Source organism: Bemisia tabaci, chromosome 2 (genome assembly GCF_918797505.1).
Source record: "Bemisia tabaci chromosome 2, PGI_BMITA_v3".
Taxonomy (NCBI): Eukaryota; Metazoa; Arthropoda; class Insecta; order Hemiptera; family Aleyrodidae; genus Bemisia; species Bemisia tabaci.
The window spans coordinates 41,999,051-42,021,818 of NC_092794.1; the positions used below are offsets into that span (position 1 = coordinate 41,999,051).

At 37.7% G+C, this 22,768-nt stretch overlaps 1 protein-coding gene across 4 annotated transcripts in view; it reads left to right on the forward strand.

The window, feature by feature from the left end:
- The window catches only part of LOC109040028 (mediator of RNA polymerase II transcription subunit 15), a 43,550-nt gene that overhangs the window by 14,730 nt on the left and 6,052 nt on the right, over positions 1-22,768 (forward strand). For 2 of the 4 annotated variants that reach the window (XM_019055788.2, XM_019055789.2), the window contains exons 4-12: positions 7,056-7,151; positions 9,321-9,640; positions 10,391-10,518; positions 11,257-11,330; positions 12,479-12,646; positions 13,655-13,773; positions 15,758-15,906; positions 17,710-17,812; positions 19,790-20,137. In XM_019055788.2, coding sequence (XP_018911333.2) covers positions 7,056-7,151; positions 9,321-9,640; positions 10,391-10,518; positions 11,257-11,330; positions 12,479-12,646; positions 13,655-13,773; positions 15,758-15,906; positions 17,710-17,812; positions 19,790-20,128 — 1,496 coding nt within the window. In that variant the 3' untranslated portion in view covers positions 20,129-20,137. Of the gene's footprint in view, positions 1-1,370; positions 4,579-7,055; positions 7,152-9,320; positions 9,641-10,390; positions 10,519-11,256; positions 11,331-12,478; positions 12,647-13,654; positions 13,774-15,757; positions 15,907-17,709; positions 17,813-19,789; positions 21,523-22,768 lie in introns of those variants that run through there. The other 2 variants (XM_072297330.1, XM_019055787.2) reach the window with 2 other exon arrangements.

Consider the following 22,768-nt stretch of genomic DNA (forward strand, 5'->3'; position numbering starts at 1 on the left):
CCATTTAATTTTTGTTAATTAAAGCCATGTTTTTCCAATTCAGATTCTTTTTTTTTTCTTTTTTTTTTTTTTTTTAAACTCAGGTAGTGTCTCCATTCACTCTCCAGTTAGCAGAATGGGAACAACGCTTTATTTACATTGAAATCTGCTGGTTTCCCTATTCACCCCAGTGGAGGCTGAATAGGGACAGTAAGTAAAACAACAAAATTAAAATAGTTAAAATTTTCGTTTCATCAAAATTTTGGGGGAAAGTAAAGGTCTTACAAGGTCACATCTTCCTGTTGAAAAAAAAACCGATTTCTCGAAATCAGTAGGCCACAGACGTGTATTTGTATAAGAAACTGTCCCCATTCACCCCATATTACGGTACGTTGTGTTCCTTGCCTTGTGCATCCTCTGACCGCACGGTAGGAATGGCTAGGAAGTCTATTTATGAATATGAAATAAATGAGGCTGATACTGGAAATAATGCGAGGATTTTCTCCGACTGCTGTCTAATCAATTATGTTGAAGAGTAAATGTTCAACTCAGGAATTTACCATCTGTTTTACTTACCATGTTTTGATGCTCAAAAGGATTGAAAAATTTTGTTGGAACCTACATCCTGCACTGTGGCGGAAAGTACTCTTCGTATTTATCTTCAAACCATGGTGTCCAGAATTAAGAAAAACCGGAATTCATCAAGGAATGAAAAGTCTCTGAGAAAATCAGGGAAAAATCAGGGCTCCACAATCTGGGAGTCTCTTCTTTTACCAATCAGAGACCATTTTGTTTTCAAATTTCGCGGAAATTTCAAGTACTTATTGTTCTCAATTTTTTTGTTTTTGCACCTGAGCCGCCATTACTAACCCTATAAATGACATTTTTGAATTTTCAAATCATTATGATAGAGAGACTTTCATTGACCAGATAATTAACATCAAGAACTCTTCTCAAATTATATATTTGATTGTGCACCAAGGAATCTGCTGAAAGATTAAACAAATTTGGTTTGTTTATCTGAAACTCCGGAAAATTATATAGTTTTCTCCAAGCAACTGCAGGGAAGAGGGAAAAAACTTCGGTCTCTCATCAAAGGATGAGCTCTTGAAAATTAGGGAATGAGCATAGTCCAGAATTCCACTCACCATGCTTCAAACTAATAATCTTACTAGTCACGGTACGAGAGAGTGAAAGGAATGTTTCCTGTCTCATTAGCATCAATCAGCTGCTGAAAAAACTCAGATGTACCTGATTTACCGTCGAAATTAAGCTGCTCATCAATTACGAGCTTTGGAAAAATTATAATTTTGCAGCCATATCAAACCATCTATAACTGTCACAAATTAATGAGGATTGCATCTGAATTTTTGACATTGGTTTGATTGCAGATCGGTGCCGCTTTCCCTCTTTCATCGAAAACACTGTGTGCAGGAAAACTCCTGAAACAGCCGAAGAAGTCAAAGAAAACGGCAATGTTTTCTTCACAAGGAAAATGTACAATGAAGCGTTGATTTTCTACAATAAGGCTATTCAATTGAATAATTCTTCAGCCCCATTTTTTGGGAATCGCTCAGCATGTTACATGATGTTGGGGAATTACAGCAAAGCAGCTGTAGACGCTAGTTCCTCCATATTGATCGACCCCGCTTATATCAAAGGTCACGTCCGATTGTTGAAGTGTTACATAGCTCTAGGAGAAGTTTCATCTGCCACTGAAACTTTACAGAAAATTCAGTCTATGGAGTCTGTGAGTAATTCAGTGCAAAATGAAGTAGAGATTCTTAACACTCTCAAGAGTAAAACTAGGGATGTGTTGAAAGCAATGGAATCTAAAAATTATGCTGCCGCCATACCACTGATAAATACAGCTTTATCTATTGCCCCTGCATCAAGTAATTTTAATTTTATGAAAGCGGAGTGTCATGTACACCTTCATCAGTTCAATGAGGCGAAAACGTTGGCCAACAAGATAAAAGAGGTCGATCAATCCACATCTGTGTTCATTTGTGGGCTGTGCTTTTATTATGAAGGCAACATTGAAATGGCCATCACTTGCTTTGAAACCTCTAATTTCCCTTCCAAGTCTCCAAACCTACAAAAATCTGTTGACTTTTTTAAGAAAGCTCTAGAGTTTAGGAAATTAAAATCAGAAGGAAATCAAATGTTCGAAAGGGGTCAGCTTGCAGCTGCATACGAGCTCTATTCTAAAGGGCTTAATATTGACCCAACAAACAAAGCAGCTAATTCGAAGTTGTACTTCAATCGTGGCACTGTGAACTTCAGATTAAATAAATTGAAGGATGCGGTTTTAGATTTTTCTCAGGCCATAGATTTTGACAACAATTACTTCAAAGCCCTCACCAAGAGAGGTCAGTGCTATATAAAGTTAAATGAGTATGAAAAAGCTGTTTATGATTTTGAGAAAGTTTTCAAAAATGAGCCCACTTACGAAAACAAGAAGATGCTTGACGATGCAAAAGCCATGGCGACTCAGTCAAAAAGGAAAGATTACTACAGAATTTTAGGTCTTGCCAAAACAGCTACATCGGACGAGATCAAGAAAGCTTACAGGAAATTGGCATTAGTCCATCACCCGGATCGCCATGTAAATTCTTCAGAAACGGAAAAGGTTAACGAAGAAAAGAAATTTAAAGAACTTGGTGAAGCGTATGCTGTGTTATCAGATCCAGTGAAAAAAGTTGACTATGACAGAACAATATTATTGTACAATGCTCCCACCCACCGTTACACACACACGCACACTCACCCTCCCTCCGCACCCACATCTGCAGGACCTAGTGCTAGTGTTTTCATGTCTCGGGCCACAGCATTTTGGAAAACTGGCTCTTATACACAAGCTCGAGAAGCAGCCATGGAAGCCATCAGTAGAGATCCCCTATGCATTGGTGCATATCTATGCATCTTAAAATGCCACATAGCCACCGGTGACATTGGATCTGCGGAGTCCTTGGTCTCACAACTGCGCAGAAATCATAGGTTACCTAATAATGTACCTGATCTCAAAATTCTGCAGCGTCTTAAACATTTAAACACCGCTGCAGAAAAGCACTTGAATAACTCTCAGCACTTGCTTGCACTCAGACTTATCAAGGAAGCAAGAGACATTGCGCCAGCCTCAATTGTTTTAAAATTGTGGGCAGCAGAGTGTCTCTTGTATCTAAAGCAAGAGCTCGAAGCCAAGAAAGTCCTAGAAACCATCGGACTGGCTGAAACCCACTATTTAGCTCCTCACTTGAGGTACGTCAGTGGTTTGCTCCACTATCTCAAATGCGAGTTTGATCAGGCAATTTTTATTTTGAGTCATAAAGGGAAACCCTCACCCCTTCTTTATGCACAGCGATGTGAAGAATTAGCACAGCGTGCCAAAAATCTGAAGCTCATAAAAGAATCCGCCAACGATGCATATTCCAAAGTACAGTATGACAAAGCTATCGCTTTGTACACACAAGCTTTGAGACTTGATCCACGTTTGGCTAAGTATAACTCTGTGATATTTGCAAACCGTGGTGCTGCCCACTTTCAGCTCAAAAACTTTAAAGCCTGTATTTCAGACTGTTCTCAGGCTTTGAGACAGGATCCATCTTACCAGAAAGCGCTTTTAAGACGTGCTCAGTGCCACACAGAACTTCAAAATTATACTGTAGCGCACAGAGACTATTCAGCACTCTACAGCCTTAGCCAAAATCCGGAGCACAAAGATCTTATGCTTCGGAGTGCAGAACTAGCAGCCCATAATAAATCTGTGGTGAATGTTGATTCTGATGAAGATGATTCTATAGATATCAGTAAAATTAAGAAAAGTTCTCGGCAAACTAAGATGGGCGAATATATTGGGAAGAACCTCCGTAAGAGGACCAGGCAAAATTATAAAGTTGATTCTGGATCAGAAAATAATGAAACAGATTCTGAGAAAGCTTCCAGTCCTAAAAAAAGTAAAAATTCTAGTAGCGATGAAGAAACTGTAAGCAATGAAGAAGTTGGAAGCAAATCTGAAACCACCGAACCGTGTTCATCAAAAAAACCATCTGAAAAAACCTGCACTAGCAAGAGCACCAAAAAACCTGCCAAAAAAACTGTAGGAAACAAGAAAGGAAGAAATGCAAGAAAAGTAAAGTGCGTCTCCAGTTCAGAAAGTGAATCCAGTGCAGAAGCTTCCATTCAGTCTATGTCAGAAAGTGAATCTAGTGATAGTGAAGAAATTTTTGTGAAGAAAACTATAGGCAAGAAGCGGAGCAAAGTTACCATAGACAGTGATAGTGATGTAGATCTGAGTGAAATTAAGAATTCATACAGAACCAGAGTTATTTCATCGAAGAAAAAGTTTTCAGAGTACAAATACAAGAAAGTTGTTGGGGGCGGACGGAAAAAGTAAAATTCTAGAATAGCTCCTCTCTAGTAAAAATACTAAAAAGTAACCAGACTCTCATTGGGTCATTCATCACCTAACCATTTAGTTTGTCAAAACTTTCCCCTCATGAAGAATGGTAATATGTACCAAGTATCAAACCATTTTGTTATTAATACCTGCCTCGACGAAGTCCAATAAAATGTAATAAAGAAATAATCTTCTTTGGATTTAGATGTAATAGATTAATTTTATGCACCAACTAAACCACCCTAGAAAGATTTTTTAAAGTAATATATCAGATTTTTTCGGCATTTATTTTGAAATTGCAAGGTTTAGCCACTCCTTTTTCTTACTCATTCCATGTTACAAGTGAGGAAATTACTACTTATTTGTTTTTGAATGAATCCTTTTTGATTTTTTGCAATAAATTTGGTTATATTTTGCATAAAGGAATATCTTAATGTAATCCTATCCTACATGTACTTTTCTAAAAATCGAATTGAGGTATTCAGCCCCTATCTACATTGAAGCAAGTTACTCTCACATTTGCTGAAGCAGATAAACATTCGTTTCAGTTCTAATTTTAAATGCAAAAATAATCGGGCTATTCTAAATTGCCTTCTGGCAATGAGATCAATTGCCATACGTCCAAAATGTCAAATCTTACACAAATTTTTAAGTTTCAATATCTGAGTTGCAGTCACACTAAAGTTAAGTTGATGGATTTTAAATAATCATCGTTAATGTTGTTTTAGTTTTTTCTGTAATATTCTCCAATTCTATGAGCTGTTCTAGAGCACCGCTGAACAATCTCACGAAAGTCAAGTCTAGTAATTTTAATTAAGTAACCTTAAGATTGTAAGATTTTCCACAACCATTATGTGAAACAGTTAAACATCAGGCTTTGCTAAAGCTGCCACTACACATTTTGAGTCCAAAATTGAAAATTCTTAGATTTTTTACGGAACCTCTGCAATACTGCTCAGTATTCCCTAATCCAGTATTTTCATATCATTCAATTAGTAATATTTGAAGTATAAAAAGAAAAAATAGAGGGAGGAAAAAAACAGTACATTTCAATAGACTTATGATTAAAATACTTATTTGTTTCAACTGAGGAAGGAAGCATTTTGAGGTGTTGATATGATCTCATCAGATAGGCTGCATTTTGCAATTCGGAACTGCAACTTCTGGTTTATCAGTGCAAACGCTTTTGTGAAAGAGGAAAACGAATGGTCCTTCTTTCTAAACTGAGCCAGAAATTAAAGTTTCAAATCGCAAAATGCAGTTCAGATACTGCCAGATCTCCTCAGAATAAAAACTAAGAGGAAGTTAGACAATGTGAAATGCAGTTGCACTACGTTTTGTAAATAGGAACCACGATTTCTGGCTCAGATTTGTCACAATGTATGCGCCGTTTATTTCCTTAAGCATATACTTGTTTTTACAGACAAGCCAAAAATTGTTGTTCCTAATTGTAAATCGTCCAATTATTGTTTCCAATTATCAATCCTAGTTTAATTGAACATTGACATCATATCAGGTGATATCACTATAGGGTGTAAGTGAGCCATTCTTTGCAGAAACAACGTACACGCTTTGCAGTGCCGCCCAAATCGGTCAACTTGCTGCATGATTTGTAGTTGACCGCCAGTTGGTGGTGGAGTTTAATTGTGAAATTTACCAATTGCCAAAACATGGCAATCAAATATTAATGCATAGACATGATTAATTTTACCACAGCCCTGAGGAATACCTAGATTGAAGAAATTAGTATCATGCTTGGCAATGCTCATAGTCAAACACTGACTTATGGTTCAATCTATCAACTATGTGGGCTATATTTTGCCATTAAGAGCCACAATTTCTGGCTCAGTTTAGAAACTAAATATTTACCGTTATTTTTCCTGTGCTTATAAGTGTTTTTTTGAATAAACCAGAAATTGTAGGTCTTAATTGCAGAATGTTGCCATTTAACAAGCAGACCCTTTGGTTTTTTTTAAATCTCTGGTTTGGTTCATTAAATCCAGGGTTGCCACAGTCAGGGAAAACCGGGAAATGTCAGGTAAAATGTCGAAAATATCAGGGAAAATATTAAATCATCTTCATTTCCTTTCTGGAATGAGTTTGAGATTTCGAACAACAAATTTTGCCTGAAAACTATTTTTAATTAAGCTTTCTTAACCATCCGTCTCATCTTCAATTGTCAGGGAATTCCACCAAAATGTGTCAGGGAATTTCATTTTCTAAATTCTGTGGCAATCCTGTAAATCGAAAGTATGTTGAGGAACCTAAGTATTCAGATGTTTTCTAATGAGTAATGTCAAAGATGCAATATTTGAATCTGCTAGTGCACGTAGGAGGCTAGCAACATTTTTATGAAAATTGAGATTTCAGTGATTCTGAGGGAAACTTAACCCAAAGTAAACTTTACCGTAGAAGGCAAGAACGCTAATTTTACCTCAGCTATGTCTGTCCAAACTTTACCCATGGGTAATTTATCCTAGTATAATTCTTTACATTCTTACTGGTCTTTCTGAAAATCGAAGAGGTTCTCATCTTTATTGGCATAATGTAAAATTGTCTTCATCGTCGGTAGTTTTGAAGCTGAGTTGAAGTATTTTTATGTCTGTAAGTTAAAAATTCACCACCAAAAGATCCTCAGGCCAAAATGTTTGTTCATTTTTGTGTTTTGATTTTATAGGCTCTAGCAATCAACCCAGCGGAGGTGTTCCAGGTGTCAATGGTGGTGCTCTTGGTCCACCGGGACCGGGTCCTGCACAAGTGACTGCAACAAATTGTAAGTATTTCTTATATATACAATATTCGTGTCGATAAGCATAGACCATGGTGGCTGGACTGAGGGAAAGCGGTGAAATCTGGGATGCATCAGGAAAAATAATTTTTAGAAACATTCAGGGAAGCTGTTCCAGAAACCGGGAGTCTTTTCTTCTACTGCCTAGAGCCATTGCATTTTCAGACTTAGCGGAAATTGAAGATAAGTACTCATTGTCATTTAGGTGTACTGCGCCGCCATTATTGACCTCTTGGATGACATATTTGAATCTTCAAATGATCATCAAAGTAATAGAGATGCTTTCATTGGCCAGATAGTGTTAACATTAGAAACTTTTTTGGAATTAAAAAATTGAATGCGTGCGAAGGAATCTACTGAAAGATAAAAAAACTTTGATATTTATATCTCGAACTTGGGAGATTTATATGGTTTCTCCTAAGAAAATCCCGGGAAAGTGGTAGAAAACTGTGGTTTCTTATCAGAGAATGAGCTTCTAAAAATCGGGGAAAATCAAGGTATGAACATGGTCAAGAATTCTAGACATCATGATATAGTGGAGACATCTCCTTGCAAATGGCAGGGCGTGTGATGTTATCCACTGCTGTGGTGCATACCATGGTTTCTCTCATCTTGGTTCCATCCGTATTTTAAATTGAGCAAGCGACCAGTATTTCTTACTTATTCAAGGATTAAAGGATGAGAAAACCATGGTATGTATTACCATGGTGGATATTATCACACCCTATGTTTTTCAAAGAGACAAATATGTCTATGTTTCTATCAGTACTAGCCGTTCTGGACGCGCTTTGCGCGTCCGTCACGGCTAGCCAAGGGGCTACGCCCCCTGGACCCCCGATCACTCGCTACGCGAGTGACATTCTCAGTGGTTGGACATTTGATCACCAAGATGTATACATTTTGGAGACTCTGGAGGCAAAAATTATTTCGTCACAGAACCTTCTTGCCGGAGCGCGCCATCATTTGCACATGAATAGATGTGTGGAGATGAAGCGATGATGGGGATCGACCATTTCTTCAAAAACGCATTTGACTGGGACGTCATCCCATCGGGTGGCGGAAAAGGACAATCCATGGATCTCCTTCCGCGATTTGACTCGCTGAAGTAGCAAAAGTTCATCTTTACCTCTTAGGAAGATTATCGGTAGCGTAGGGGTCTAAAAACTGCTCAACGATAGTATATTTCGAGTTCCGAATCGCAATGAGCCCACTCGTGGTTTTTTCTTATATTTTCATCGCATATAAATTTCTCTGATGTTTTTGTTTTATTCTCTCTGATTGCATATTAGTAATCATATCCTCATTTCATTTCCTTTCCCTTTCCTTTTTCCCTTTCTGTAGCATCTGTGTCCATTTACAATTACTATCATTTTAAAATAGCTTTCCCTTAGTATACAATTGATGCTTCAAACGGAATCGATTGTTTTAATGACATTTCCGGCTAAATCATGGGGTTTCCCAGGAAGGCAGCCTCTCGTCCCTCCCGGACTCTATTGTTGTCATGTAAGTTGCTTTTTTAGCACTTTTCCCAATTCAATTCCATGTAAAATATTCACATTTATCGCACAATCTGGCAACCTCTCAAGTGAAATTGAAAAAGGTACATATAGAATCGCTGAAAGTCTGAATCCTTCGAAGTTTATATTGATGATTGGACGTAGAAACTAGGGGCTTAAATGGATCATATTTTTTGGCCACTTCATACCCTTAAACCATTGAAACATAATTCTGTAGATGACACAATTGACCGGTTGTAGAGTTTTAATACAGAACTGAATTGCTCGCAGTTTGCTTTTTGAGATAGGGAGTGTTCTTCTTTAAATACTGGAATCTGATTTTCATGTTAATTTGACAAAAATCCATCATGTAAAAGATATACCTCTGTTTTTTCCTGTGCTGCCAAGCCAAGGAGAAATGCTGTATGCTCATCCTCATGTTTCCAAATTTCCCTTCATGAAACATTAATTTTTTTATGAATTTAACGAATCTTTTTCTTCGTAATTCTTAGACACTATCCTTTGAGTTGCGAAACGTCCAAAAGCTCTACCAGCATATCTTCCTAGCCTGGCGGTGTGGACAGTTACAATCGTATTCAGCCAACTCGGTGCAATTTATGCAAAATTATATCTTATCTCATTTTTATGATTAACCCAGTGTTACAGTCATTGAACCAAAGACCGGGGCTTCAACCTAAGCTCCCTGTTCAGGGGATGAATCAGATGGGAGGGCCAATGGGTGTCCCAGTGTCAAATCAAATGGGAATGCCACTTGGTGGATCTCAAATCAACACGAGCACGGGTGCCCCAATAGGGCCGAACAGTAACATGCCATCCATGATGAGTTCCGTTGGAGGACCTGTGAATCAACTCCCTGGACAGTTAGGAAATCAGATGCCTAACCAGATGGGCAGTGCACCGATGCCTCCTCAGATGGGCCCCATTGTTCCTAATCAAATGGGTCATCTCCAACGCAAAGTGAGTTTTTATTTACCTGCAAAAGGGCTAAAATATCTCAAACAAAAATAAAAAATCATAAATTAGCGACAGTTTTGATCATCAAGGACTAACAGTGCCCATAACACTTTGACTGTGGGACGATAATTGGACTACATTTTGTAATTATAAACTACAAATTCTATCTCAGTTTAGAAACAACTTATGTACCATTAATTTCCCTGTGTACATAAGTGTTTTTACGGTTGAGCTAGAAGTAGTTGTTCTTAATTCAAAATGTAGGCCAATAATGAGATAATAATTTGTAAAATAAAATAATTAAGCACCCTGAGAAAACCATTTCATCCCAACACTTACTAAAATGACTATCATGCCCAAATTTGACTCAAGTAGACTTAGGTTTTTTGTGGAGCAGAAAATTTTAACTCTCAAGTACAGATGAGTACTCACTCATAAGTTGAAGTCGAACACTTCCATATTTCTCTATAGCTCTCTCTAAAATTTTTTTGAAGGGATAGTGCCGAATTTCTTATTTTGTCCTGTGATCCATGGAGTGCATTTACTAGATTGGCTGGGAAGATCCTGGAAAATGTTAAACGGCTAATACCTACTTTTAACAGAAAAAGTTCTCCCTAATCATCATCATGAATTTTTTTTCTCTTTTTTTTTCCATCTTCTACGGCATCATTTATCAGTGCATATGTACCTCATGGGCTTTAAATGTTTCTTAGTTGGTAATAACTTTCTTCCATTCATAACTCTTTGTTTCAGAATCAGGAAAGTTTAATTGGTGGGCAACCCTCCGTTTATGCTGCCCCCAGACCTGTGGCTCCGAACCAATTTCTGAGGCGAAGTCCAACTTCGCCTACTCAGCAGTCGCCAGTTGGGCTTCCAAACTCGTAAGTTTCTGATAAATATCTTCATTCTAATCTCCCAGTATTTTTTTAAGTATTTTTTGTTTGGAAAACTTTCAAAGAGGAGCCTCAGCTGAATGTTTGACTCACAAGGGGACCTTACACTCATACCTCCTCAAAATTGATCGCTTGGCCAAATGGTAGTTCGTGAAAATCCATTGGATACGTCTTTTCACAAGAGGTATCCAATTATTTTCATGACCTACCATTTGGTCAAACGGCGATCGATTTTGAGGAGGCATGAGTGTAAGGTCCCCCTGTCATATTAACATCTCTCTAATGAGACAAATTGATAAGTCACCTATATTTGCTTTCTAAAATGGATTTAATTTTCCGAACAACAAATTTTGCCTGAAAACCATTTCAATGTGTTTTTTAACCATCTAACGTCTATTCAGTTGTCAGGATAATTTATCAAAATGTGTCTGTGATATGTTAAGGAATTTTATCTTCTATATTTTGTGGCAACCTTGTTGCATTGTTGACATTTTTACTTCTGAAAACTACTGTGGAACATACCTCTGATGCCGTCCTCTAGGCGTCCTACACTCTTCTTTTTCTTTTCTTGATGGCTTTTAGCACATTATGCAGGGTGTTTCCCTCAGTGTCTAGGAAAAAATGACATGTCTGACTCTATTTTATTTTCCAGCACCTAGCCTGTTATTGGTTGGCCGATTAGTGTGCGTTAACATTTGTTGCAATAGTTTTTTTATAATTTTTCAGATCACAGATGCCGTCTTCGCCAGCTCTAGCACCTTCGCCAAACCCTCAGATTTCACAGAGCATGCGACCTCTAGGTAAAAAACGTATCAACATTCTTATCATTGCCAACCATAGGATCATTAGAACAAACAGCAGTATTTATCACCTACTTTTACTACCAAAATCTTCAAAAATGAAACAAATATTTTAGTTGCCAGTTACCTAAAATAACTTACGTGAATAAAATCATAGTAAATATTTATAAATTACTTTCAAAAATGCTTATTAAATTACCAAGCATAAGTGCAACTAGTACTGCGTTAAATTTTGATGAGACAACATGAGTTGTAGAGCCTAATTTCTGGCCCTGTCTATTGGTCCTTTATTCTGACGTGATAAGGAAAAACGCTGTATGGGCCTTCAGGCGTTGTCAAATTTCTTTTGATGAAATACCTCTCTTTTGATACCCCTCCTATTCTCTAGAGAATATCATTCACAATCAAATCTAAAATCTCTAGAAATTTCATGTGAAAATGTTTGAAACTTTCCTTAAAAATTAACATCCTACCGAAGGAAATTTTGAAACTTTCAAATGTTCATGCGTCATTTTTCCATAGCATGGTAGTATTCTGCTCTCCTTTCTGAAAGGCAGACGGAATGAGTCACCTCATTATCAACGCATCAACCCTCTTGAACCTATTGAATGAAGAGATTTACAAAGCTGGAATATCAATGATCGTAAGTGAAAATCCATCACTAATGAAGAAAACCAGAGAACACGGAAAAAAGCAGGAACTGCTCTGAACCTGCTTGATTTTTCTCTCTCTCTTGCCCTCGTCTCACATGCTTTTCTGAATTTTGGAAGGAAAATCTTGAATAATTCAAATTTTGATCAGGTTAACTAGAACCTTAAGGTAAATTTGGAAGATAGAATGTAACCAATGGACCTTCCCTTGCAGTTTTTTAGTATTCTCTTCTTTTGACCCGCATAAAAGTGACCTCCATGCATGGAGACGTAGGCCTCAGAATAAGGATTTCATCAAGTGGGATTGAAAAATCGAAAGAGTTAGTGACAGGAAACATGGTGTATCCAAAAAGCTAGTTGTGAGCTGTTTGGTTAATTTTTGTGCCAACGAATGGCTTAAATTTGCACAGTTTACACCTCACAGCTTTCCTCCCTTTCATCATCTTACCCATTCTACCAATTTGTATGTATTCCTCTATTTTTTTTCTTTTGATCCAGGTATTGCGTCATCTCCTAGCAATAGCACTCTCAACACCCCTGGTCAGATCCAGGCAACACCATGTCCTTGCAACTCTCAGGAGGATCAGGCATACCGAGATAAAGTGAAACAGTTGAGCAAGTATATAGAGCCACTGCGCAAAATGATAGCCAAACTGGGCGCCGACGGTAATTTAGAACTCTAACTTAGATGCAGCAAATTTAGGTACCCAAAACTCTGGGCTATTTGGATCAATTGAGACCATACCAATCCAGACAGTGATTAAATGCGGATAATAATAGTTACCTGCGGATAATAATAGTTATCTGCGGATATCTGCAGGTATATGATAGTTTAATGCGAAAGAAAATACTCAATTGAAGGGCCGGATGCACAAAGGGAAGACCTATTATGTGGGCTGATTATTGAAGTCGATAGTCAAAGAAGACATAAGGCGTATAGAGCAATCCTATTGATTGAAGTGGGTGGCTCCTATCAACTGAGGGAGGAAATGATGGGCTATTAATAGGGTCTTTCATCAGTTGCTGTTATTTAGTCTATTACCTACCTCTTTTGTTCATTGCAACCATCCGCTTCCACCAATAAGATCCCTTCATATCTCTTTTGTCTTCTTTGTCTATCAAATTCAACAATCGACCTGCTGTTATGGTTTGTAGAAATCTCCTGGTCCATCATTTCATCTCTTTTGATTGAAAGGAATGTACTTAATTTATTGAAACTTATATTATTGAATATTCTTTTTGATTGCAAAGTGCTCTAAATAAAAAATGCTAGAAAATTCCCCTAATAGTTTCTTCCTGGAATTATAAATTAGCAGTGGGTTTCTAAAACTCTATAAGGAAGAAGTACCTTTTCTGCACCCAAAACCTCAATTACATCGAAATATTATTGAATCAGAGCACGTAACATGTCTAAAAGGATCATTCTTCCCCAAGAAAACACTTTCCTTGACTTAGGTTGTGAGCTCATTCAGAAAATTTGTAATGATGGAAATAAACCTGAAATTAATACCAATTTCGTAAACAATATTACTAGTGACAATTTTGTGCCGAGAACCGTAAACCAAAATTGGCCTGCCTTGGTCAAAAATATTTAAAGTCTATTTAGCACTGTATCCAAATAATTGAGAATCTCCAGTCAGAGCATTTATTAATAATAATGAATTTTGTTTTCAGATGAAAAATTAGCGAAAATGAAAGTGCTCTTGGAACTTTTATCTAATCAAAGTAAAAGAGTGACTCTAGAGACGTTATTAAAGTGTGAAATAGCTCTAGAAAAATTGGATCTAAAACGAGTGAGTATCTCTTTCAACTAATTTTCCCTGCTTATCTGTCGGCAATTATGCCGAATCATCCTCTCGGAAATTTTCCTCCCTCTAAAAAAGGATGTGGAATTAAAGAGAAATTATAGAAAAGTAATATTCTTTGTTTGTCACAAAAACTAAAGATCAAATGGAACGAAAAATCAAAGAAAAGTAAATATGATAACAAGTCTTGAATGCATAAGCTTAGGATTTCCTATAAAACCATAATCAACAAAAATAACTCAAGTATGCCAAAAATCTATAATATTTGATAAATTTGGGAGTGTAGCAAGAGTTTATGCCTTCAATGGAAATCAACCCAACTACAGGGTGTCCCAGACCACCAGCACCAGGCCTTTTTCTTGGTTGGTTTGGGTCATATAAAGTCAGGGACCGCACGGTTGACAATTTCTTAAAACATTTTAAGCCAAGTAACACTGAGATCTCCCGAGTTTCCTCTATAAATTGGCTAATTGTGCTAACAGTTCATTACAATATGATAAGAGGATAACAGTAACCTGTCAAAAAAATTAAAAATCACTCATTTTTTAATCTATTCTTTCTTAAATTGTTCTCACACGTTTTACTTTTCAACAGAGAACTTAACCACTTAATCTTTCTGCAAATTTACCGTGGAGAATACATTCACAAGATTTTAGGTTGAATTCTTGCTTGGCTTGGCTTTTCTTCTTGGCTATTTATTTCTTTTTAAGAAATAAGTAAATTATCAGATCAAATCATCATAATCATCAGCAATCCTTTTTTTTATAATCAGTATTAAGCAGAAAGTTTCATATCCTGCTGAAATGAGCATAATTTTTTCTGAAATAGATGTTCTCAGAATTTTACTCTCGACTATCTCAAAGACTGAAGGGATAAGTGTCTATTCAATCTAAAATTTATGAGATTAATTTTATGGGCTCTTCATTGTGCCACGAAAACCTAAAATAAAGGTCATTGTAAGGTGCTTCCCATTTTCTTCTAATGGGCCTGTTGCAAACTTTTGCTAGAGCAAAACTAAGAGTTGTTTCTTATAGATAATACCTAAAAAATCACGATGAGCGCATCGGCAAAGTCTGAAATGCACTCATAACTTCACAATCTGCGTAAGAAATTTGCGGTTTTTTGAGCTTCTCGCTTCAAAAACGATACTACGGCAAAGGTGAACATTTTGTTAGAGGAGTCGTTCCATTGGCGGCAATACTCATCATGGCCGACGCCAATCCGCCAAAACACGTGTGATGGGACGAGATGACACCTGAACAGGATTAAATCAGATAACAATCGGCGTGTTTACGTTCATATTTTCCTCGCCCGCCTTGATTGACCTTGAACTCTCCTTGAATTACGCGAGGAACTGTGCAAGCGTCGGCCATGATGAATATTGCCGACGATAGAGCGACTCCTCTAATAGAATGTTCACCTGTGCAGTAGTATCGTTTTTGAAGCGGGAAGCTCAAAAAAACGCAAATTTCTTACGCAGATTGTGAATTTATGAGTGCATTTCAGACTTTGCCGATGCGCCCATCGTGATTTTTGAGGCATTATCTGTAGGCAACAACTCTTAATTCTGCTCTAGCAAAAGTTTGCAACAGGCCCATTGGAAAAGAGGATTAGCTTGACACAACTGCTTACCTTCAGAAGAGTTTTATTAAAAAGAGATTGCTTTTTCAACCTCTTTCAAGGCCAAAAAACTTAAAATTAAGGTCATCAACTGAATGTTTTGAAGCTTCTTAAATATCACATTCATTTTAAAATGTGAGAAACTGGCAAAAGTAATTTCCTTTGATCATGATTTTTTTAATGCAGTTTTAAGGGTTTTCCTGGGTTTAGAGTTGAATTTTTGATTCATTCCTTCTTGTTCGGAATGTAAAGAAGAAGATTTAAAATATTTCCTTTTAATACAGGAGGCATAATTTTAGCTCTCAGGTAAAGTTTGACAAGTGACTGACCGTTTTTATTTTTTTCTTTCTAGGGAGATGGCAGCACTGGACCATCAGTCACAAGAGAACTCCATCCGTTAATCGAATGCATCAGTAATCACTGCCAAACATCGTACATAAATCACAGTCTTCAAAGATCGTTTGCAATAAGCTATGAAGCGTTTTACGGAGAAAATATGAAGTAAGTTCTGAAGTATTGTTCTCATTTGTTTCTTCCTAACCTGTGCACCCAGTCCAACCATTTTGAATAGGCACTGAAACTGTTTTAAATGATGAAAATCTGTTTAATGTTTTAAAATGGCCTTGCATAAGTCTCTTTGACGAGCCTTAATCAAAGCACCATCACTGAAATACTATACTCTGTTTGTAATAGTATCCACTACGCATAAATTTGAAGTGAATTGAAAGATGCCAATTATCTACAGAAATTGTCACCTATAATTGTAGCAAAGCCTGGGCCCATTTCTTAGTGTTTTCCTATCTTTTCTCAGCTATCATAAAGATTCAGTACACTATAGATTTGCCAGACCTGCATGTGTGTGTTTAATTCTTTCAATTGTTTGAAGCACATATGGAAGAGTACACTCCTCATAAGACTTTTTAAGTTTTTAACAAAGTTTTTGTCATTAACATAATTTTCCGACAGGGTGTTAGACATTATAAATACTGAAGAAAACCAACCCTAACCGTTTTTGTACGATGGCTTTTTAGGTTGAGTATTGTGTATCATCCAGCTTGTCTCAAGAATATAGGGTGTTCCAAAAGGCCCCCCCCCCTTCCCTCTAACTTTTGAAACATCCAGGATAGAAAAACAAAACTTTGGGAATATTTCTATTTCTTAGGGGTCCATCTTCTGGGGAGGGGGGTCAAAATTTTGGCCCCTCCCTCGGTGACTAGGGGGCCCTGACTGTTTTTCCAAATAGGAACCCCTATCTTGTGATACCTCATTGCAACAGGCAATAAAAAGTAAGAATTTTAGCGCAAACCGCAGATCAATATCTGAATTTTTGACCAAGTTATGATCGTTCAAAGGTCCAATTTGACCTATTTTCTAGAAATCATAATTCTGGTTGATAAAAATAATAAAAAGGAAATTTTACCAAATTGTGAGCAGTGAGCACTACTAAGTAAAAATCTTAGGAATCATTTCAAACTAATTTTAAAAGGAGTTTCAAACCCCCAAATACGTCTGTTCAAAAGTCATATGTACGATCTTCTTGCAAAATGAGCCAATTTTCCGTAACTTTGCCTCTTCACTAGTTCTCTCCGTAAGTTCAAAAGTAGTTAAATGTTACGTTCTCAAGTCCCCAAATTTCTGGCCAAGTTCAAAAAAATAAAATTAAAACTGTCAAATTTTATCACCTGTAATTTTTTAGACGCCCTGTGCACTAGTTGCACCATTCACAAAATTGCACTTTCATGGTCCATTTCTTTAGATTTGGAGGAAACATTAAAATATGCCCAAATAGTAAGTCTCTTTGTTCAATATCAACGCCAGAAATATAGCTGTTTGAAAAACCAGGCGATTGATGTCATCTGCCACTAAAGTTCATTCTTTAGTTTCCTCCGTCACCATAAGTATGAAAAATAAAAGTTTTGTCTGTAAAATTTGATTTGAGTCGGTAAAAATGGGTTTCAGGGAGGAGGCAATAAGGCCCCTCTGTAATTAGAAAGAATAGGCACCGTACTCGGTGGGCTGTAGTTTTTTTAAGATACTATCCTCTTCATTAGAACTAAAATTTAGTATCTGGTCTTGTTACATAAGTATTGCAAACCCAGTTTTGATCAGTAAAACATGAGTCTGTGACCATTGCAACTGACGCATCATTGTGGTTTCTTTGGACTTTGAAAGTAGGTAATCTTTTTGGGAGGACCCCCATTCTGCAGTGCAGATTTTTAGTGTAAGGCTTTAGTATCACTTCAACTCCTGCTCATTTAAGAAAACTACATAGTAGTGACTGTCAACCCCTCTTTTTTCAACCAGAGGCTTACCATCATCGTTGAAAAGGAAAAAAGAAGAGGATCCATCCAATGAAGTCCCAGATGTCATTCAGGGAGAAATTGCACGATTAGACGGTCGTTTCAAGGTACTTTCAGCCTCTTTTTTTTACTAGATATATCTTAGAAAGATCAAAGAACAGCAAGAAAGCAAGCAAGAAGATAGCAAGATCAAATATTGTAAAACCCTGTGTCAAAACAAGTTTTCTAAGTAATCATCAGGAAAGAAATTATTTAAGGATTCCAGGAGTGTAAACTCCCCAGGATCCTGCTATCCTAGGACTGAAAATTCATATTCTAGGTAGTCGAAAACTGGAGCTTGCACGAGATCTAATACATATCGTTTTGTATCAGATTTTTCAATGGGCATTTCTTAGAAAAATTTGATCTGAATCTGCGCCTTTGATCCCTGAGATTATGCTGTAGTAAGCAGAAGCACTGATCATCCGACGGTGCAGCTGTCTCTGTATTGATGAAATTCTGAGAAAATTTCTAATATCAAGTCATTCTTAAAGCCTCAGAAATATTTTTGTATGTCTTTGATTATCCTCCAAAAACTGTTCAGAAATTCTTGACGCTCTTTGTTTTTGGCTAATTAGAACTTCTAAGAAAGTCTTTGGATTTGAAATTCAGTTATGAACTCAGTCCAGCAGAGTTTCTGGAAGAAAAATCTCTCAAGAGGGTAATTTTACTATATAGTTGATTTGGCCATCACATTCAGTCTCATCAATGATACCAGCGACAAAACAAATCATGTGAAGTTGACTGTTGAACATTGAATGGATTCAAACCAGAGAAAATGAAACATATATACGAGGGCTGTCCCAAAAGAAACCGGACTTTTGTCATAGAAGGCGAACCGAGCTTCGTAATGAAGTTTTCTTGGGTTTGTTTGAAAGCTGATAAGCTACTGGAGGTGCTTGTTTTTACAGAATGCAAAAATTCATCTTGGTAAGGAAACTACACACTTTGGAATGAAGGAAAGTCAAACTCGAGTTGCGATTTTTGTCTTTATTTCAAGAAAAATTTGGATACAACTTAAAAATAAACCCAGGTTTTAAGTTAAAAACTTCGTGGCTCTCTTATTCAAATGCTTAAAAATAAGGAAATCAACATTTTAAGCAGCTTACCAAGTCATCACCTATCCCCTTCTAAATACTCGCTAGCTTTGTCGATGCATTTTTGCCACCGTTTCTTCAATTGGAAGAAACACTGTTGGAAATCCTCAGATTTGAATGATCGCAATTCCTTCAAGGTGTTCTCTTGAATTTCCGGAATGGTTTGAAAACGTCGACCTTCCAAGGTAGATTTAAGTCCTGGAAATAAGAAAAAATCACACAGAGCCAATTCCTGGTTTTGGCATCACGATAATGCACCTGCCCATGCATCCCTCCAAATTCGCGAATTTTGTGCAAAGAATGCCATGAGTGTCCTCACTCATCCCCCTTATTCACCTGACCTGGCTCCGTGAGATTTCTTCTTATCTCCACGACTTAAATCTACCTTGAAAGGTCGACGTTTTCAAACCATTCCGGAAATTCAAGAGAACACCTTGAAGGAATTGCGATCATTCAAACCTGAGAATTTCCAACAGTATTTCTTCCAATTGAAAAAACGGTGGCAAAAATGCATCGACAAAGCTGGCGAGTATTTTGAAGGGGATAGGTGATGACTTGGTAAGCTGCTTAAAATGTTGATTTCCTTATTTTTAAGCATTTGAATAAGAGAGCCACGAAGTTTTTAACTTAAAACCTGGGTTTATTTTTAAGTTGTATCCAAATTTTTCTTGAAATAAAGACAAAAATTGCAACTCGAGTTTGACTTTCCTTTATTCCAAAGCGTGTAGTTTCCTTACCAAGACGAATTTTTGCATTCTGTGAAAACAAGCACCTCCAGTAACTTATCAGCTTTCAAATAAGCCCAAGAAAACTTCATTACGACGCTCGGTTCGCCTTCTATGACAAAAGTCCGGTTTCTTTTGGGATAGCCCTCGTATGTTCTTGGATATAACTGTCCAAAAAATATAAATAATCTAAGATATCCATGGTGATTTCTCTCTTGCTCAGGTCTCTCTCTTGAAAACTCAGGATGTAAAATTCGATCCTCGCGGACTTCATCTACTGTGTTCGTTGGACGACCAGAAGCTGGCAAATATCCCACCAATCCAGATCTCCGTCCCTGATGGCTACCCGCAGAGTGCCCCTGTCTGTCACATTTCACCGCAAATGTACGGAACGACGCCATTCCTCCGATCCGTTCTTGAAGCTATGCAGTCGAGAATCCATCTTCTACCGTGCACCTATTCGATTTCGGAGCTTCTGAACATGTGGGAAATGAGCGTGCGCGAGGCTTCTGAGCCTCAGTCGCTTATGTCAGCCAGCTCAATGTTCATTCTTGACATGTGACAATGATGCGTGAGTCTCACTGAAATTTTCTCTTTAAACCCTTTTTCTTTTTTATTTAATGTACTTGCAGTAGATGAATACTTTGTGCAAGAAAGGAATCTCTCAGTCTAAGTGCAGTTTATTCTCTTCATATCTCAAATATGTATCTTTGACCGACAATTGTGGAACGGCCTTTGGGTTTCTCGTCATTCTAGCAATTGGTTTTCTTTCAATGATGATAGACTGTCTCTTTGGAGAATCTACTAAATAGGCTTTTTTACAACAAATTTTTATCAGTTACATTTCAACTCCCTATGGGTCAATTTTGTTTTGCCATAAGGAATGAATATTTGCATTCATATATACGTAATCATTCAATATTTAGATCAGAACAATTAAGTCGTTTGAAACACAAGTTTGCCACAATACTGCTGTGCTATTCCTATGCCCTTAAAACCTGCGATGATGTTTTTTCCTTATATTTTTTAAGTTATCCAATGCTTTTTTCAGCAAATAAGGAAAAACATCCTATCTCATTGCTCCTCGATTTTTTTATTTCCACTCAGTTAAGGTTTTCTGCCATTTTTTTTTTAGGGGCCCAAAGTAAGCTACGTCTAATGGTTGGCAAAGGTGATTTGAGTTAGGTGGTAGGAGGGCAAAGCTAATTTCATTATTTTTACAAAGCTCAATGACACGATGAGGTATATGGCTAGCCAGATTATTACCCAAGATCACTTTTTGGCCAGGGGCAATTTAGTACAAAATGGGATCACTACATTAAGAAACCAGTCCGCAAAAATTGGGGATTCGAACCAACCTGAGGAGGTTCTGTTGGACCGTGCATTTTGTGGCCCACCTTGTATCTATGAGTCATACAAACGGACTGCCTTATAAACAACATTAATTGGAAGAGATTCACCTGCTGCGGTTGCTGCGAACATTACAGAAATCGCAGTATTTGTATGATCCATGATTCTCTCTGCATGTTGGGTGGAACGTCGCACTACGACTTTGGTTTTCTTCGGATCATCTTGAAAATTTTTTAAGGCTTTCCTTTTCAATTTGTGTAGAAATTGAGGAAGAGAACAAGAGTCAACCAGAGTGTGATTCTTTGTGCTGCTTCTGAAAAGAAGAAAAGAAAAAATGTAGTGGTTAACATTTTTTTTATATTCTAGGTATAAAAGAGGTCAGCACCTACAGCTTTCAGGCTTTAGAGGAAAAGAGAAAGAACCTTCTTCACTCCATCTCTTTAAAATTTTGATTGAATTTAATGAGTTATATGTATGGAGAAAAGTTGAATTTCGCAACTTTTACTTTTTTCAATTTAGATTTTCCATTTAAAATACACAGAATGGGAAACAAGAGTGATAGAGGTTGACCGTGAATGACGAATGTGAATTAGGTTAGAATGACAGTTAATTTAACATACGATTTTTAATGTATATGTGGGGAGAGACTTGTCTTCATACCCCCCCCCCCCCCTTCCCTGAACTTCCCCAAAATTTAGTGCTGACGCTATGGTTGCTCTTGGTGAAGGCCTCTATGAATTGTGACTTCCTCAGAAACTGCCTCCTCTAGTCTGTCGAGAAGCCTGTCTCTGGCCATTATCTCGTGACACAGTGGGCACCTTTTCCTGCTTTCTCGGCTTTAGCAAAGCAAGCATTAGACATGATTATGCTTACAGGACCAAAATGGCGCTGTTGTTGTGCGGAGGCAGCTGATGTATCGTGCTAATGCCAGGAACAACCCTGTTACTCTCCTCTGGACCAGAGGAGAGTAACCAGAGGCTCTGGTTGACATCTATAAAAGCAAGCAGAACGTCATACAGAAGGGATTAGGGGTAATGGATAGAGGAGAATGAAGAGAGATAGAAAACACATTAAAGGATGGGGGATGGCAGGCTTCTTTTTTTTTAATGGTAAAAAGTTACATCCTCCCAACTCTGAGGAGGAGCGCGGGCGGGCGTCACGTAAACATAATCCGAGTTCGGTTAACCATAAAACTCCGATGCTAATTAAGGGCGGGCTGATATAGATACAGAGGGCGTGGGAAGAGTCGAAAGGGATGACTGGGGAGATTTTGGAGTTTAAGGAGAGTTTCTTTCCTGCATACTTGATTTTGACCTGACATTTTTTCTGAAATAAGGTGTCACCCGATGAAGTTTCAGTAACCGGCAGAGGTAATAATGTCACCAGTGGTCGATGGAAGATCCTGCAGAAAGTGCGGACATCTACTACCCGTGGGTGACCGTGTGTCCCAGGGTGAAGTTGAGTAACTCTTCCTAACTTCCATCGTAAATGGGGGGGGGGGGGGGGTTAGAGGTATTAAACACTACCACAAGTTGTCCCTGCTTTAGAAAATCCTTCTTCTCCCACCATTTTCCCCTCGGTAGTAAGGTATGCAGATACTCTACATGCTACCTTTGCCAAAACTGCCGAGTTAACAATTTAGCCAATTGTCATCTTCCGAGAATAGGGCCAGAAGAAGAGGACCATGTTGAACCAGAGCTAACAGAACTGAACGTCTCTGTAAAAAGCAACAGAATCTGCAGTATACCATACGAATTGGATGAACATGCTAATAGAATCAGTAACTTGCAGGCTTGTATAAACGCACATCCTGCTTACGGGGCTCACTAACCTTATGAAGTACAGACCTTTC